Source organism: Delphinus delphis, chromosome 3, assembly GCF_949987515.2.
Source record: "Delphinus delphis chromosome 3, mDelDel1.2, whole genome shotgun sequence".
Taxonomy (NCBI): Eukaryota; Metazoa; Chordata; class Mammalia; order Artiodactyla; family Delphinidae; genus Delphinus; species Delphinus delphis.
In genome coordinates this window covers 48,778,074-48,796,286 of record NC_082685.1, presented here as the reverse complement: position 1 = coordinate 48,796,286, position 18,213 = coordinate 48,778,074, and the positions used below count along the sequence as shown (strand labels likewise).

General features: G+C 39.7%; 1 protein-coding gene across 2 annotated transcripts in view; it reads right to left on the bottom strand.

Annotated features, from left to right (window-relative positions):
* HTR4 (5-hydroxytryptamine receptor 4) overlaps positions 1-18,213 on the bottom strand; it is a 182,161-nt gene that overhangs the window by 44,319 nt on the left and 119,629 nt on the right. Inside the window, exons 5-7 of one of the 2 annotated variants that reach the window (XM_060008587.1) lie at positions 8,654-8,807; positions 7,682-7,723; positions 4,484-5,052 (exon numbers count right to left, since the gene is read on the bottom strand). In XM_060008587.1, coding sequence (XP_059864570.1) covers positions 4,484-5,052; positions 7,682-7,723; positions 8,654-8,807 — 765 coding nt within the window. The remainder of the gene's footprint in view (positions 1-4,483; positions 5,053-7,681; positions 7,724-8,653; positions 8,808-18,213) is intronic. The other variant, XM_060008588.1, reaches the window with a different exon arrangement.

The following is an 18,213-nucleotide window of genomic DNA, read 5'->3' as shown; positions in this document are numbered from 1 at the left end:
GCCACTGCCATTCAGAAGTAGAAGAAAAGAACAAATGATCCAATTGAAAAAATGTGAAAAGGGTGATTTCTATAGTAGAGTTTAGTCCCTACCCTGAGGTGAGCTTGTATTAAATTGATTATTTCTTTGAATAGTCAACATGTACCCAGGGACAGGACTCAATCTGAGATTACTAAGAATAGGGCCACCTGATCTAACCTTAGTCCCTTTTTAGAAAAGAGACTGAAAAATGCCTGGATTTGAACAAGTTACTAATCTTCACGGTTTGCAGACAAGATAGAGAAATATAAGCAGGACGGTAGAGTTGACCTTTTGATAAATATTTCACCAAATTTATCCAAAGAGTCAAGATAAACATGAGAAGTGGTAACCCTATTCCTAACTCTAAGTGGGCTGGACAAAACTGAACTCTGGAATCAGAAAGACCTACGTCTGAATTCCAGCTTCATCATTTACTACTTGTGTGAGTTTGGGCCAGTTACTTACCCTCTCTAAACCTTGGTTTTCTCATCTTTAAAATGACGATAATTATAATATCAAATTCTTTGAGTGTTGTAAAAATTAAATGCAATGATGCATTCAGAGTTCTTAAATACAGTAACTGGCACAGTCTTTTCTGGAATTATGTTAGGAATCACAATCATTATCATTAATATGGAAGGAGGTCTCTGGTGGCCTGCCCAGTACTTTGTCAACAGATGCCTTGGATGAGGAAACTGAAGGCACACTTATCAAGTTCCAAATTTTATATATGCAGCTATAAACTTGTTCAGGCATCATCTTACATTTCTGTGGTTTATATTTTGCTCCTATGGTTGAATTTTACATTTATTTCAATTTAACTCCATATTTCCAATACCGGCTGATTGGTTCTCCTTTCTAAAATCTTTAAGTCTGCCTTATAACATGTTAGTTTCCTATCAGAACTACAAAAAAAAGTGTCTGGATTTAGTAACACGGTAGATGATAGCTCTACTTATGGAGATAGGGAAGACTCAGGAAATTTGCAGTTGGGGTACGAGATATAGGACGATTCTGTTTTGGATGCATGAAATTTGATATTCCAAAGAAGCACATAACTGGGGTTGTCAAGGAAGCAAATTGGATCTTGTGGTCTGGAGTTTAGAGGGCAGCTATGACCTGGAGATATTAATTAAAGAGAGGGCTGACAGCATGACAATTGTATTTAAAGCTATGGATGGTTAAATCACACCAAGTGAGAATGTAGTTTGAGGAGAGTATCAGGAAGCAAGCCCTGAAGAACTCCAACACTGAGAGGCCAGACAGAGAAGGAAGAACCTGTTAAGGATTCTAAGAAAGCGTTGCTAGTGAGTTAGGAGGAAAACCAGACAAGTATGGTGTTTAGGAAAATTAATGTGGAAAATTTTTCAAGAAGGAAGTGAGTCAACTGTAAGAGGTCAAATAAGAATAGTTTTTTCAAAATCTGAAACTTCTATAAGACAAAAGTTAAGCAAAGTTCAAAACCAAGCAGAAGATGGGAGGATGTATTTGAAAATTATATAACAAAGGATTAATATTTGGAATATAATAAAGAGCATCCAGAAATTAATCAGAAAAACAGAACAAAGTTGTCAGATAAAGTACCAAACATATGAAGGTGCAGTCAATAACTAATTTAAAAGAGGTTCAATCTATCAAGTCATCTGGGAAATGCAAATTAAACGAAAGAGCATATTTTAAATTAGTATATTCATAAAAGATGCTTAGTATCCAGTGTTGGTGAGGGGAAGGAGTAGCAGATACTCTCACACCCTGCTGATGAAAATGCAAAGCACTATGGTGCTCTGGGAGGTCAATTTCATGGTAAGCATAACATTTTTAAATGCACATACATGTCAACAGTGCAATTTCACTTTTGGTAGTTATCTGAGAGAAATAATGGCATATGTACAAAGAAATGTGTTCCAGGCATTAAAAATAGTACAGTTTGTAACAGCAAAAGATTGGAGACACCTACATATCTACTAATGGGAAATAATTAAACAAAATTTAATATGTATTTTTAGTACAGAAGATTATGGAACAGTTAAATAGAATGAGTTAGATTTATATGTTCTGATGTGGAATGATCTCTGAAATATATTGTTAATGGATAAAAAGCAAGGTGCAGAAAAATACACACAGAAGGCTCTATTTATGTAAAATGAAGGGAGAAAAATCTATGAATTTGTATGTTTTTATGAATGTTTGTAAATGCACTGAAAAGATTAGCAGACTAGTGGTAATTCTTGTCTCTGAGGCTAGGGGTAGGATTAGCAGGATAAAAGCTGATTTTACTTTTCATTGTTTTGGTTTTATATTTCATGAACTCATGTGAATTTGTTGTCCTATTTGTGGGACTTTTAAGAAAAACACACATTTTCCTTAGATTGTGTTAAGTTAAAACAGTTGATCTGGAGAATTAATTTTATGGTTTGTTAATTTACCCATGAAGAAACATATGGGGTTATTTGTTATGTAGCAGGAAATAAAACAGGCAGGATTCCTGTCCTTGCAAGGCTTACACTCTAGTGGATTCAAGTTTCAAATAGTTTTCTATGTATAGGCCACCCCCACTCTTATAAGATTCCTCACCCCCACAGAAAAACACCTCAGACCAACTTTCTGTACTTCTCATGACCTCAGGAAGAAATAAATGTAAGGAATAAAGTGTGAAGAATATACACATAAGCCATCTCTAAACTGCCATCTCTGCTTAACAATCATGCTGCAGATTTCCAAAAGCAGCAGGGATAAAATAATATAGTATTAGTAAAATAGGTTTCTTGGGATGCCCTAGAAACCCTAAATTCTTTCTATGACTGTTTCTACGGGAAAAGGTACCAGTTCTAAACAACTGACTTAGTAAATGCACTGCTGGAGCACACTCTGTAAGTAGTCGGCAGCCTGTACTCGGGCAACTGCTAAGCTTAAATAGCTAAAAACTCGCTGGCACCCGCACAGAAGTTCTTGTACATACACTTTACTGTTGGATCCTTTCTATGACACTGACGAAGGCACAATAATTAAGAAAGAATGACAGCCTATAGGAGTATCCTTTGAGGCCTTTCCACCAGCTGGAATCTCAACATCATACTAGGCTTTAGCTACAAGGCTGCCCACACTGGTAGCAGAAAATTGAATTCATGCTTCTGAGCAGTCTCTGAGGCAAAGCATTGATATTTCATAGCAATTCCTATTTTCTTCTTCTTTTCTTACACATGCAGATGAAAAGTCCCCAGTTTTCAGCTGCCAGAACAGCTAAATATTGTCATCATCAGAGAAATTAAATGCTTTTCTCAAAGAAGGAACTGCTCTTTGGAAATTCCTGTGCATCTCAGGGCAAAGGAAAAAACTGTCGTTGACAATTCATCTTTGCTACAGGATGAATGTATTTATCACACATAGCTTTACACAGCTGAGAACAACTCTAAGCCAGGGTAGCAAGAAAATTCTCAGTTTGGAAAGAGGCATCATGCCTAGTCACTGAACTTCAAAGTTACTCCCACCTCCGTCAACCTACGTGACCTTGGGTAAACCACCTGACATTTCCACACTCCTTCATATTCCATTTCCTTCCTCATGCTGTTCTCTGTCTGGAATGCCTTCCTTGACATCTCCTCCAAGTCTCAAATTCTTATAAAATGCTGTTCTGTGACGTTTTCCCTGATTCCCTTAACCAAGCCAGCTTCTTTCCTACTCATATCTCCACTCTACATTGTCCATACTTCCAATATATCATGTATCACATAACATTACTATTGCATATTTATCATTCTATTTATTTTAGTTTAGTTTATCATGTTATTTTATGGTCATCTTAGGGTATCAGGTTATATGCTACTATTCACATTAGTAGTATTATGAGCACTTACTATGTATCAGGCTCTATATGAATACATTATTCCTGTCATAAAAGCCCTATAAGATGGGTATCATTATTATTACCATTTTTTACAGTTGAAGAAAATAAAAATCAAAAGGGATCATACAAATGATTAGCAGTGGCACTGAGAGTCAAAATAAAGACTATTTTACCATGCTTTTAATCACTATCCTAAAATACTACCTGTAAGTAGGAGTAGATAATATTTACTAAGTTCTTACTATGTGTCAGACTCTGTACTATGTGCTCTACATATATTAGCTAATTTGACCCTCAAAAAAGCCTGTGATGTAGAAATCGTGATTATGATTTTCATTTTTTTTTAATGAATTTAAGGTTCAGAATGGTTAAATGACTTCCCCAAATCAAAGAACTATGGAGGCTGGATTTGAATGTAGGTCATTCACCCCCAGTTCCTGAGCCCTTACCCTGAGCCCTTACTCTATTCCATTAATGGATGGTAGAATTTTTTTTTTTTAACCTTTGAAAGTACTGCACAAGTTTTCAAGAATAATCTATCTGGAAACAGAAAACTGGAAAGTTACCTCTTCTGAGTCCTGCAAATGAGCAAAGTCTAACAAGCCCTGAAGCACTCACCTTAGCACATGTGTGGATCCATTAATGGTTGTGGTTGAACAGGGGACAGTCTGGCCCAGAACGGAAGGTCTTCGGTAGCGTTCATTGTCACAGCAGAGGATGATGAGGAAGGCATGTCTAAAAGACTTATTCAAGAAGGCGTAGAGAAAGGGGTTCAACCCAGAATTGATGTAGCCAAGCCAGAGGAAAGCGGTCCACACCTGCCCAGGGACAGTGTAGTCTACGAATGGATCCACAATATTGGTGACAAAGAATGGAGCCCAGCAGAGGCAGAAGCAACCCATGATGATGCACAGGGTCTTGGCTGCTTTGGTCTCTGTCCTCATGCGATGAGTGCTATGTTGGTCTGTTGGCTGGGGCCTGCCCTCTGAGGGGGCTCCTGCCCGTTGTAACATCTGAATCTGGTGGGCATGCCCCTTAGCTGTGACATAGATGCGATAATAGGCCAGCACCATGAGGAGAAACGGGATGTAGAATGCCACCACAGAGCAGGTGATGGCATAGGGCTTGTTGACCATGAAGATGCAGTACGTAGAGTTAGCGTTCTTGTTGAACTTCCTTTTTTCTATCTGAGAGTTAGAGAGAGAGAGGAAATGAGGAAGGAAGGGAGAAAGGGAAGGAAAAAGTGAACAGGAAGAAGCAGGAGGGGAATGAGAAAAATTGTAAGAAAAGGAAAAGGATAAAAAAGAAGAGAAAAGGAGGGTTTGGAAGGTAGAAAGAAGGGGAGAAGAATAGTGAAGGAAAGGGAGGGATGAATAAAAGAAAAAGGTGAAGGGAAAGGAAATAAAAAAGAAGGTTTATCAGCAAAGCTTTTCTTTTTCTTCTAATAAGCCTACAGCACATAGAATCATGATGGCAGAAAAGGAATATACTTTTGGCTGCTTTGGGTATTCTTATATCTCAGTATTTCCCATATAAAATTTAGAATCAGCTTATCAATTTCCATAAAAATCTTTTAGAATTTTGATTGGAGTTAGAATAGAATGACTGAGGAAAAATAACAGTTTTTCAATGTTAAGTCTTCCAATTCACAAACATGATAATTCTTTCCCTTTACCTAAGTCTTCTAGAATTTCAGTAATATTTTACATTTTTGTGTAAATATCTTACACATCTTTTATTAGATTAATCCTAAGTATTTCTATTTTTATTCCATTGCAAACAGTACTACATTAAAATTCTTATTCGTAATTGTCTGTTGCTAATACACAGAACTCAGTGAAAATTTTTTGTATATTGGCTATGTATCCAGGAACTTTGTTAAATTAGTAACTAATATTTCATCTTTAGATTCTTCTGAATTTTTTCCATGAATACTCATGTGATCTGCAAATAATGACAATTTCACTTCTTCCTTTCCAGTCTTAATACAATTTTCCTTGCATATTGAACTTGATAAGATCAACAGTACAATACTGAATAAAAGGGGTAATAGTGGACACCATTGTTACAGTCCTAGTTTCAGGAGAGGAGCTTTCAATATTTTACTATTAAGTATGACACTTGCTGTAAGTTTTTTGTCAATGCACTCTATTTGAGAAAGTTCCCTTCTATTCTTAGTTTGATGAACTTATATATACTACCAAATGTAAAATAGATAGCTAGTGGGAAGCAGCTGCATAGCACAGAGAGATCAGCTCAGTGCTTTGTGACCACCTAGAGGGGTGGGATAGGGAGGGTGGGAGGGAGATGCAAGAGGGAGGAGATATGGGGATATATGTATATGTATAGCTGATTCACTTTGGTATAAAGCAGAGACTAACACATCATTGTAAAGCAATTATACTCCAATAAAGATGTTAAAAAAAAAGAATAAATAAAATTTCTGTGTATACTTACACATTCATCATCATAAAAAAAATTATGATTGTATATTGAATTTTGTCAATGCATTTTTGGCAGTAATGAGATGATCATGTGGGTTTTCCCTTGTTTCTTTTATTCATAGTGAATTACATTGATTGTGTTAAATTCCTGGCATAAACCTCATTTGTATTGGATACTGTGATATACTAGATCCCTCTTAAGAATTGAAACTTTTTTTTCCACCTATAAACTCTGCCTGCTGACAGCTCTTAGTTACCAGCCTTCTCTAGAAATAGTCCTTGGCTGAAGAGAGCTGTGTAACCCAATGACTCTTCCCTTCCGGAGGTCAGCATGCATGCAGTGTGAAGATACACATGAACAGAGATATGTATCATATATATTTTGATACATAACACACTATTTCATTCATTGTGTACACATTTAGTATCTTGTCCTATAGTATTGATATATTGTAAGGTTATAGTATATCCTCCTATTGAACTGACATTTTTAATCATTACAAAATCTCTTTTTACCTAAGTATTACTTGCCTTAAGTCACATTTCACCTAGGAACAAAGATTCATGATTTGCTAATTCAGTATTTGCAGCAGCTTTATAGACCCTAATTACCATGAATAACAAGGATCAACTGTACATGTGTTATGAACATCTGGGTTATGCTAGTTTCCCTCTAGGCAGATTCAATGTGCAAATGAGTAAAAAGATATGAAATGCAATCGTAATACCATGGAGCAAATACTAGGCACGTTAACAGTAAGCAGATGCCCCATTCAGTTACATGAAGTAAACAGGGGATGCTTCTATCTCACTCTCACAAATGAACAAAATTCCCTAGGTTATTCTCCTTGAAAGTTCTACGTCAGAAGGTAAGAGTGCTGTACCCTTGCTACAAGTTTTAATGCACAGAAGATTATGCTTCCAAAGGCTTCTCCATTAGGGATTAAGTTTAGCACAAACATAAGAACACAGACTCTGGAGTCCAGTAAGTCTGGGCTTAGATATAGTCACCACCACTCTCTAACAATGTGACTTAACCTCTCTGACCCTCAGTTTCCTGAGGACAATGACAGGATTTACATATACTATTATTGTGAGGCCTGAGCGAGATAATAATGATTAAATTAACACGGGGCTAGGCACACAGTAAGTGTTCAACATTTGTTGGCCATTATAATTATTATTCTACTGGTTATTGGAAATTTGAATCTCATTTCCCCCAAGAATGATAAAAATGAAAGTTTGAAAGAAGAGGGACAGGATTTAAGAAAATATCAATACAGTCTCCCTTGTACGGATCCCCTTTCACTTCTCCGCTCCTCTGTGCCCAGCATTTCTTTCAGAAGCCCAAGGAACTCTCGTTCTGACATACCACATGCAAATCCTGGCCCAGCCTTGGTTTGGATATCCTTTCCTGGACAAAGAATAAGGCAAGATTAGGGGCTAGGAATGGGATGGAGAGAGGAAGGGGCAGCTCCTACTCTGACTGGTCCTCTTGGGCCAGAGCTCACTCTCAATCTCTCCTCCCCATTCCCCTCCCTACCACAACACGGTCCTGGGATCCATTTTAAAGTGATTGCCTGACAACTTCCTTAGGGAATATACATACCTGCTAATGGATCCAGACCATAGTTTTCGATCTTCATTACAAGTTTGATATTAAAAACATAGTATGTCAGAGCTGGAAACTCTTCATGAGCATCTAGACAGGGCTTGGCAGAAGCCTGGCACCTGTGCCACGTGTTGTTCTCCTGCACCACTGGAAGACACTGTTCCCACTGAGGACCCATGAATTTTCTCATCACAGACTTTCAGGAAGTGGGTCAGGGATGGAGCTGAGCTCAGGGTCCAGTTCTCTCGACTTCTGGCCCAAACATTCTCCAGAAGCCCCCACCTCCTTGACAGGTTTTCTGTGGGTCACTGTAAGCCTCATAGGATCTCAGCATGAAATGAGATGAACGCCTCTTGGGGCACATCACTTCCCTCAGGCTCTGGAGTATGTCTGCTAAGCTTTGAACACCTGTTTTGCTATTCAATAGCTGTGTGACACTGGGCATGTTACTTCACTTTTTGACCCTGAGTTTTCTCATCTGTGAAATGGGGGAAAAGTATTGTAATTTTCCCAAAGGGATGCTGTAAGGATTATATGTACATAGTGTACTTTCTGGCATGCAGTAAGCTTTTGAAAATGTTAGCCTGCTTTTTTTGTTTGTTATTGCTGTTACTCAGACCGCTACCAGGATCTTTCTTAGAATATCCACCTAACCTGACATTGTTTATTTAGAATCCCAAGCAAACAAAGTTAGTCAGACAGTAAACCAGTGGGGTCTGCACGAGTACTTACCAAATCAATTATGCCAACGTTATTCCAGCCTTGCATTATAGGGAGAAAAGAGATAAACAAGGGGATGACCCAGCAGCCTCCCAGCATTAATGCGATGTGCAGAGGGGTCATCTTGTTCCTATAGACCAAAGGCTGGCAGCAGATGGCATAATACCTGGAGAGGGGATAGGGGGGTGCCAAGGGAAAGGATGGATGAGAGGGAGAAGGAGGGAGCATAATTGATGAGAGAGAAGAGGGGAGAAGGATGAAGGAGAAGGGCAATAAGCAGAGGAGATATTGGGAAAGAGGAAAATTAGAGGGGGAGGTAGAGAATAAAAATAAGGAAGGAAGAGAAAATAATGGGGGGAAATGGGGTGAGTGGGTAGTAGAGGAAGTGAAGGAGAAGGAGAGAGAAGTGGGAAAAGAACAGAGGAAAGAAAAAAGCAATGGTACAATAAAATGTTATATTGGTCAAAGAGTTTCTACTATTATAAATATAAACTTTAGATCATACATATGAGAACCAGGCATTGGTCCCATATCCCTCTTCCTCTCCCAATATCTGAGAAGCTCAACATATACCTGAGGGTCTTCTCAGTCTCAGACACGGATCCAACACTACCCTCATGCCTGGGCATTTTAAGAGCTTCTGTCCAGCTCTCTGGGCCTCAGTGTCTAGATGTATGCAGTCCTCTCTGATAACAACTTGAGGTGACCCAGGGTTGGCCCTATATCTGAGCTCTAAGAACAGTATCTCAAACTTGTCCCCATCCTCTTGATCACCTACCTATACTGAGGTGATGCTCTAAGTCAGTGTTCTTTAAATTGTGGTCCAAAAATTCCGCCCTTCTCCCCTGCATCAGACTCACCTCAGGAGACCTACTTAAAATGCAGATTCCAAGGATCTCCTGAATTAGAGCCTGTTAGGGAGGAATCTGGAGTTTGCATTTTGACAAGTGGAAGTCATTACTGCTGTTTGCTAGGTATGTCCAGTTCCCCCTTTTGGGCACATGCACTTCCTGACCTCCTTGTGGTTAAGTGGGGCCGAGTGACTTGGCCTACGAGTCATGAACAGAATTGACATGTGTTACTTCTGGGCTGAACCATTTAACTGTTTCTCTGATGCCAAGAATGTCAAGTTCCAAATATTTCCTGCTCCATCATTTCCTACCTACTGGTAGAGACCATCTCATCCCCATTTATCAGGGTCCGATCTTCTCATGGGACTCTCTGCTCACGCTTTCCTGAGCCCAGATTCTGCCTAGAGTACTAACTTTCTTCTTATCTCCAGAGAGAGGTGCAACTTGCCAAACTCAATGATCTGGTCTTTAACTCCCAGATTGCTCCTTGTATGTTGTTCCAGTCATGGAGATCACTACTTCCATGCCCAGGAAGTTCACTGAACTGGCAACAGCCAAAATACCATGGTAGTTCTATCAGCCATTTGTCTTTGGAAGAGTCAAAGAAAAAATGCAAAGAGACAGCCTGGGGGCTAAGTCTATTCTTTAAGATTTTTCACCATTTAATGATGAGCCACCCCCTTATATCCCTCATTTTATGCAGTTCACTTTGTTAATTTTTACAACCTCTTCCTTTCTTTTCTTAATTCAAAGCATAACTTAATAGAACAATGGCTATATTCTTTGAAAAGGTGGTGGTAGGATGAGTTGGGAGAGAGGGTGCAATGAGAAGGAGAGCCTAGTGTTAAAGCATGAGAAGAGCGTGCCTCAGGCGCTGCAAGGGGATTATACCCTTCCCTACAGGGCATCAAAGAGTAGCTAACCACATTGTACCAGGGAGCTCCCTGTGGCCAGCAAGACAGTGGGGTATCCTGATCTGGACCGGAGTATAGAACAACAGACCAAACAATGGGAGAGGGAATTACTCAGGAACTAACTTTCTCTACCTGTAAAACTGACATGGTAGCCAAATCTAACTAAAGCTAACTCAGTAACGGAAAGAACCATGATTAGCTGGAATTCTCTCCACACTCATCACTTATTTAAGAAAGGCAAATTATATCACAGTGGCAAGTTTTCCTTGAATGGCTGTATTAACAATCATCAGAGGTTTACTAACATAGAGCTGATGAATTTGGAGTACATAAAAATATACTTTTTTCTTCAAATTTTGCTCCCTTCCTTATTTCCTGCTAGAGGGCCTAGATCAGATACCGGTTTTGTACATTTACCATTTTTCCTCCTTTTTCTTGGTAATAGCATCCCAAATCCTTTGGGAATTCTCTTCTCTGTTGCTGTCATGTAGCTGGGGAAAAAAATGATGGGACTGACTTTTCCAGCCGGGGAGTGACCCAATCAGACATTTTCCTGGGACTCTGAATGTCATGCAGAGTGATGCAAAAATGGCAAAGTCAGAGAAGGTTCCTCTATTCCCACAGCAGCTTCCTGGTGGGGCTGAGAGTAGCTCCTGCTCCTTGGATCTCTGGGCAGTCATGCTCTTGCCCCTTTGGGTCCTCATTCTTTAGCTCTTCCTTCAATTAAATAAGTCACCTCATATTTTCCCACAAAATTTCCTTTTTGCTTAAGTTGATCTTATGTGTGCAAGTGTGTCCCCATCTCCCAAAAGATATGTTGAAATCCAAACCCTCGGTGCCTTGGAATACGGCCTTATTTGGAAATAGGATCTTTAGAGAGGTAATAAAATTAAAATGAGGCCATTAGGGTGGGCCTTAATCCAACATGACTGAAATCCTTTCAAAAAGGGAAAGTTAGACACAGACAGATATGCTCAGTGAGAAGATGGCATTGTGAAGACAGAGGATTGAAATGATGCTTCTACAAGCCAAAGAACACCAAAGATTGCCAGCAAAACAACTGAAGCTAGAAGAGACAAGGAAGAATCTTTTCCCTACAGGTTCAGAGGGAGCAGGGCCCTGCTAACACCTTGATTTCAAACTTCTAGCCTCTAGAACTGTAAGACAATAAATATCCTGTTGTTCCAGACCACCCAGTTTATGGTACTTTGTTATGATAGCCCTAGCAAAAGCTAACAAAGTTGGCTAAAGGCAGCCTCTGTTACTTGCAACCAAAGTACCTTGCCTCAATAAAAATGGTTTTGAATGCCAGATATGTCCTTCATAGATGCTTTGTTCTAAGTAAGAATACCTTTGTTTTTATTCAATATACCTCCAGATCATAGCTCAAATTATAGCATCCCTTCATCTACCAACCCAAAGAAGGCAATCAAGGGATAAGTGAAAAATATTGGGTTGGCCAAAAAGTTAGTTTGGGTTTTTCCATAACATCTTACAGAAAAACCCAAAGGAACTTTTTGGCTAACCCAATAGATATCCCCCCTACCTTTGCTGTATAATTTATAATTTTTGAGGTTTGGAACAGATGTCAAGATATTGGGTAAAGATAAGACTTTAGGAATTTGGGTTGGATCTCCATTGTCATATAAATCTAAAAATTCAAAAAGACAAAGCCAAATTAAACACCTTGCAGGACAAAAGGTATATTTGAGGAAGCAAGATGTTCTTCTGACCTCCATAAGTAGATATGGATGTTTAGAGGATTATGTTGGGAAGACAATAGAATTTACAGAAGAACATGTAGATTATATTCAAAGTATTTGAATACATGGTTATATTGGTGCTCATAACATTTTTATGAAAGCCTTTCTTTCTAAGTCTAACTTGGCAGGTGACTGTCTGATTCCCATGGCATGATGAATATCCTGTCAACAATAAGAAATCCCCAAGTTCTGCTGTCCAAATGTTCTATGCTTTAATTTGCATTACCCTAGGCTATTAGGAGCTGCTGCTACAGAGAAATAAATAATGGTGACGGGTTTCCTTTTGAAATTCAACTTCAAGGGGAATCCTGTGGATGTAGTACACATGCTACCAATCCCTTATGCATTTACATACATAGTCAGTGCCCTGGACAATGAGTGCTTGCAATAAAGTTCCTTGGACAGCTCATTTCCCAGGGGGCTAAGGTGGGACACAGCCATGGTTTCTTGCACAGAGAGCTGTAGAAAGTTACTCTTGCATGATGTGAGGTGGCTGGGCAAGCCTGGGAAAAATCCTTCATTTCCTACCTTAAAAGTTAGCAATAAGTAAAAGGAAAAAAGAATTTCATTTTCTTCAAATTATACCGATTGAATTGTGAATAATAGTAAGGATGAATAAGAAAAATACCACATTCTGTCTATGTATGTGTTTTACTTAAATCTTCTCCTCTACATCTTCAATCTGGTGCTATATCTTACAGTAAAAATAATATGATTTTTAAGTGGCACGGAGTAGAGAATATAAGGTTTTTATCTGGAGCTCAAATTAGAGCACTCGATTTTATGGGCCCAAGATTCTTACCAAGGCCTCGGCATCCTTGAGACAGCTGCCATAAATAAGCCACCTCATATTCTTCTAATTTCTTTCCTTATATCTTTCCAATCTTTGCTTTCTAGCAAAGGATCTGAAAAATAAACATCCTCTTGAAGGCTGCATTCAAGAGTGTAAATTAAGTATGTGAAACGAAACATCACTCAATAAAATGATTAATAAAAATTGAGTTCTAGGGCTTCCCTGGTGGCGCAGTGGTTGAGAGTCCGCCTGCCGACGCAGGGGAACATGGGTTCGTGCCCCGGTCCGGGAAAATCCCACGTGCCGCGGAGCGGCTAGGCCCGTGAGCCATGGCTGCTGAGTCTGCGCGTCTGGAGCCTGTGCTCCGCAACGGGAGAGGCCACAACAGTGAGAGGCCACAACAGTGAGAGGCCCGCGTACCGCAAAATAATAATAATAATAAAATTGAGTTCTAGTGTTAACTGACCCTTAAAATGCTAACTTTTGTCTACAGATCAAGGACCAGATAGAAATCAGAAAACTTGATCTTTACCTATCATGGTTGCTTTTTAATATTTACATTTGGATTATATTACCAGTGCTAATAACAAATACATTTGTCCTATTATGAACTGCCTCCCAAACACATGTACAACACAAATACACAGAAGTAGCTAGTTAAATTTGCAAGTTATTTGGAGTTTAGGCAAAGCACACTTGCTGAGTTAATAATAAGAGTTACTTTTCATTTACTTACCAAGAGGTCTACCTGTATCATCTCATTTGGTCCTCACAACTACTTCTGAAATAGGAACTATAAATGCACCCCTTTCACAGATGAGGAAACAGAAACACAGAAGTGCTAAGATTTGTCCAAGGTCCCACTGGTGGTAAGAACCAAGCTGGGATCTGGCCCAGGCAGCCTGACACAAGGGTCAGAAGGTTAATTTCACTACTATCACTTCACTCTGTCACCTTCCCAAAATCCCCAAGGGATTATTCTAATTCTTTACAAGCCACTTTGGAAACATAAAAACATTGAATCTCAAAACTTGAAGGATCCTCAAAATCCTGAAATCCCCAAGTCCCTTCTAAAATGAGGTATATCCAAGCCTGCATGAATGCACTAAGGACTGGGAATTCACCAAGTCCTACAACAGTACATTCTAAACTCAAGGCTCTCCTGAAGTTAAAAAGGTCTCCTCCAAAATGGATTTTCTGTAACTTCCAGTTTTACCCTCTGTCTCAATTTAAAATTTCTATCTCTAATTCTTCTTCTGCACAGTACTCCTACAGATATCTGAAGAGAGCTTCTACATTCCTCTTAAGTTTTATTTTCTGCAGGTAAAAATATTCACAGTTGTATTCAACCAGGGTTGATTCTGCATGCCAAAGGATATTTGGTAATGTATGGAGACATATTTTGTTGCCATAACTGGAAAGGGTGATGCTACTGGCAACCAGTGGGTAAAGATCAGGGATGCTGCCAAATGTCTTACAAGGCACAAGACAGCCCCCTACAACAAAGAATCATCTGGTCTACAAGAACAGTAGTGCCACATTTGAGAAACTTCGGTTTAGAGGAGGTGATTTTCACCAACAGCAGGGGCTCTGTGTCCTCTGTATGTTACAGTGTGCCATTCCCTCTTAAGAGTGGGAGCCACAAGGAGACCATAATACTCTGGTGTATCCTATACAGACCAGAAAAGAAAGAACGTCACCTTCTATCCTGCCTGCCATAACTTAATACAACCTGTGGGACACCCAGCAGTACAAGACACCTGCACCTTCTCAGAGCTATGATCTAGGACAGGAGGTGAGAAAAGTCTACCCCTAACTGATTTATAAGTTCCAGAGATGTTTGCCTGTTCACAATTGTATCCTCAATGTCTAGTACAATGCTAGATATAGAGTAATGCTCACAAAAGGGCTGAATAAATAGTAAACCCTGAATAACTACCAATTAAAATAAATTACATTAAAATGTGGAACCAGGTTTTTGGGATGTGAAAGGTCATATCTAGTAGAGGGATGGGGAAAGGCTATCTCCAATAAGTGTCTTTTAAGTTGGATTTCAGAGACTGGGCAAGGACAGTGGAGGAGAAAGTATAATCCAGTTGCTATAAAGAGCATGGACAAAGACCTGGACACAGAAATTGTATATATATAAATATATATCCATCTATAAATATACATGCATGTATCCACATACCCATATAAATATAACAGAGTACAAGTTAACTGGATGGTAGAGTGTTTATTTGGAAGTAGAAGTAAGCCTAGAAAACTGGCTGAAGGGCAGATTTCAGAGCAATGGTTCTCCAACATAGTGTGCTTCAGAATCACCTAGAGAGCTTGTTGAAACACCGATTGTAGGCAGATCTTGAATGAGGCCCAAGAATTTGCATTTCTGATACGTTCTCAAGTGATGTTGCTGCTGGTGGTTTGGAGATCACACTTTGAGAACTACTGTCTTAGAGGAGTGCTATACTCGGAGGAATCACCAAAAGTTCTTTTTGAACTGGAAAATGTCCATCACAATCAACACTGCTCTACCAAAGGAGCTGAATTACAACAAACTCAAGAGACAGAGTGGTTGGTTCACAGGCTAGGTGGATAGTATTCATCAGAAAAACCAATTCTGTCTCATCTCAGGACTAATCTATTAGGTCTGTTCTCTAGACTTCCATTGGACAATTGGCATTCTTTTTTAACTAGAAAACTTTTACACAGTGGTTAAGTAAATGTTCAAATGACAAGTGAGGTTCCAGATGGTCAGGACTAACTAAAATGTAGCAAGGATATTTACAAAGTAATATCTTATGCAAAACAGTTCTAAGTATTGCTCACAAAACTCCATTAAAACCCACTTTGGTAGACCAGCCATCAGCTTCCCCAACCACAGCCATGTGTAAATGTGTGAGCAAATTGCTTTTAAATGTCTCTGGGGACACAATTTACTTTGACAACTCTTAGAAGGCAGTCATGTATTTTAAGTTCCATGCTAATCTCTTCCCCACTCTACCTGCAATTAAGGAAAATTCTTCCTCCTCACTTCCTGCCCTCCCAAGCACAGTGAAGGCAGAAAGAGCAAACAGAACAACCTGGAACCCTAGACTCTCAGAATCAGAGGAGATTTTAGCAGTCATCATACGTTTTTGCATCTGGGTACCAACTCTGTGGTCTTGGGATCAGTTACTTAACCTCTCCAAGATTCAGTTTCCTCATCTGTAAAGTGGAGATCATTATGTCCAGCTCATTGACTGGCTGTGGGAATTGATGAAATAATACGTTTAAAACTTAGGAAGTTCCTGGCACATAAAGCTTAATAAATAGCAGTTACTATTTTTATTCTCAGACCCTCTGATCTTATAGGTATACATATACTTATTTCATGCATGTTACTGTAAACAAAGTTAAATACATTTTGGAACCAGGGACTCTAAATTATTTAACAAATAAAATAGAAGCCACTGGGTTCAACATCTCTCTTAGTAGTTGATTCTAAGAAACAAAAGGTAAATGAGTTGGTCCCTAAAGGTGAATGGAAACGATAAGACCATACTGGCTACAATCAAAGGGGTTGATTAGATGTAGTATCCTCTCATAGACTTAATCCAGGCCCAGTTCTTCTAACTGAGATGGCTGAAGACAGCATCTTGGGTGATCACTGAGCCCAAATTTCCAATCAAGATCAGCTAAAGACCCCTCCCACCCCCCAGGCCTGAGTGAGCCAGAGCCCCCTGATCAGCTGCTACTTTAACCCGGTCCTGTCTGGGTGGGGAACAGACACCCTCAGGTGACCTAGATGTAAAGGCAGGGCCAAATCCAAAGCTGAACCCCAGGAGCTCTGCGAACAAAGAAGAGAAAGGGAAATTTCTCGCAGAAGGCTCAGGAGCAGCGGATTAAATCTCCACAATCAACTTGATGTACGCTGCATCTCTAGAATACCTGAATAGACAACAAATCATCCCAAAATTGAGTCAGTGCACTTTGGGAGCAACTGTAGACTTCGGGTTTGCTTTCTGCATCTAATTTGTTTCTGATTTTATGTTTATCTTAGTTTAGTATTTAGAGCTTATTATCATTGGTAGATTTGTTTACTAATTTGGTTGCTCTCTTCCTTTTTATATATATATATATTTTTCTTTTCCTTTTTCTCTTTTTGTGAGTGTGTATGTGTATGCTTCTTTGTGTGATTTTTCTCACTATAGCTTTGCTTTTACCACTTATCCTAGGGTTCTGTCTGTCCTTTTTTTTTTTTTTTTAAGCATAGTTTTAGCACTTGCTATCATTGGTGGATTTGTTTATTGGCTTGGCTGCTCTCTTCTTTCTTTTTATTACTCTTTTATTTTTTTATTATTATTATTTTTTTGTGGTACGCGGGCCTCTTACTGCTGCGGCCTCCCGTGTTGCGGAACACAGGCTCTGGATGCGTAGGCCCAGTGGCCATGGCCCACAGGCCCAGCTGCTCTGTGACATGCAGGATCCTCCCGGACCGGGGCACAAACCCGCATACCCCGCATCGGCAGGTGGACTCCCAACCACTGTGCCACCGGGAAGCCCTATTTTTTGTATTTTTAATAATATTCTTTTATTTTAATAACTTTTTATTTATTTATTTATTTATTTTTCTTTCGTTCTCTTTTTTCTCCCTTTTCTTTATGAGCCATGTGCCTGACAGGGCCTTGGTGCTCCGGTCAGGTGTCAGGCCTGAGCCTCTGAGGTGGGAGAGCCGAGTTCATGACATTGGTCCACCAGAGACCTCCCAGCCCCATGCAATATCAATCGGCGAGAACTCTCCCAGAGATCTCCAACTAAATGCTAAGACCTGGCTCCACTCAACGGCCAGCAAGCTGCAGTGCTGGACACCCCATGCCAAACAACTACAAGACAGGAACAAAACCCGACCCATTTGCAGAGAGACTGCCTAAAATCATAATAAGTCCACAGACACCCCAAAACACACCATCAGACGTGGTCCTCCCCATAAGAAAGACAAGATCCAGCCTCATCCATCAGAACACAGGCACCAGTCCCTTCCACCAGGAAGCCTACACAACCCACTGAACCTACCTTACCCACTAGGGGCAGACACCAAAAACAACAGGAACTACGAACCTGCAGCCTGTGAAAAGGAGACCCCAAATGCAATAAATTAAGCAAAATGAGAAGACAGAGAAATACAGAGCAGATGAAGAAGCACGGTAAAAACCAACCAGACAAAACAAATGAAGAGGAAACAGGAAGTCTACCTGAAAAAGAATTCAGA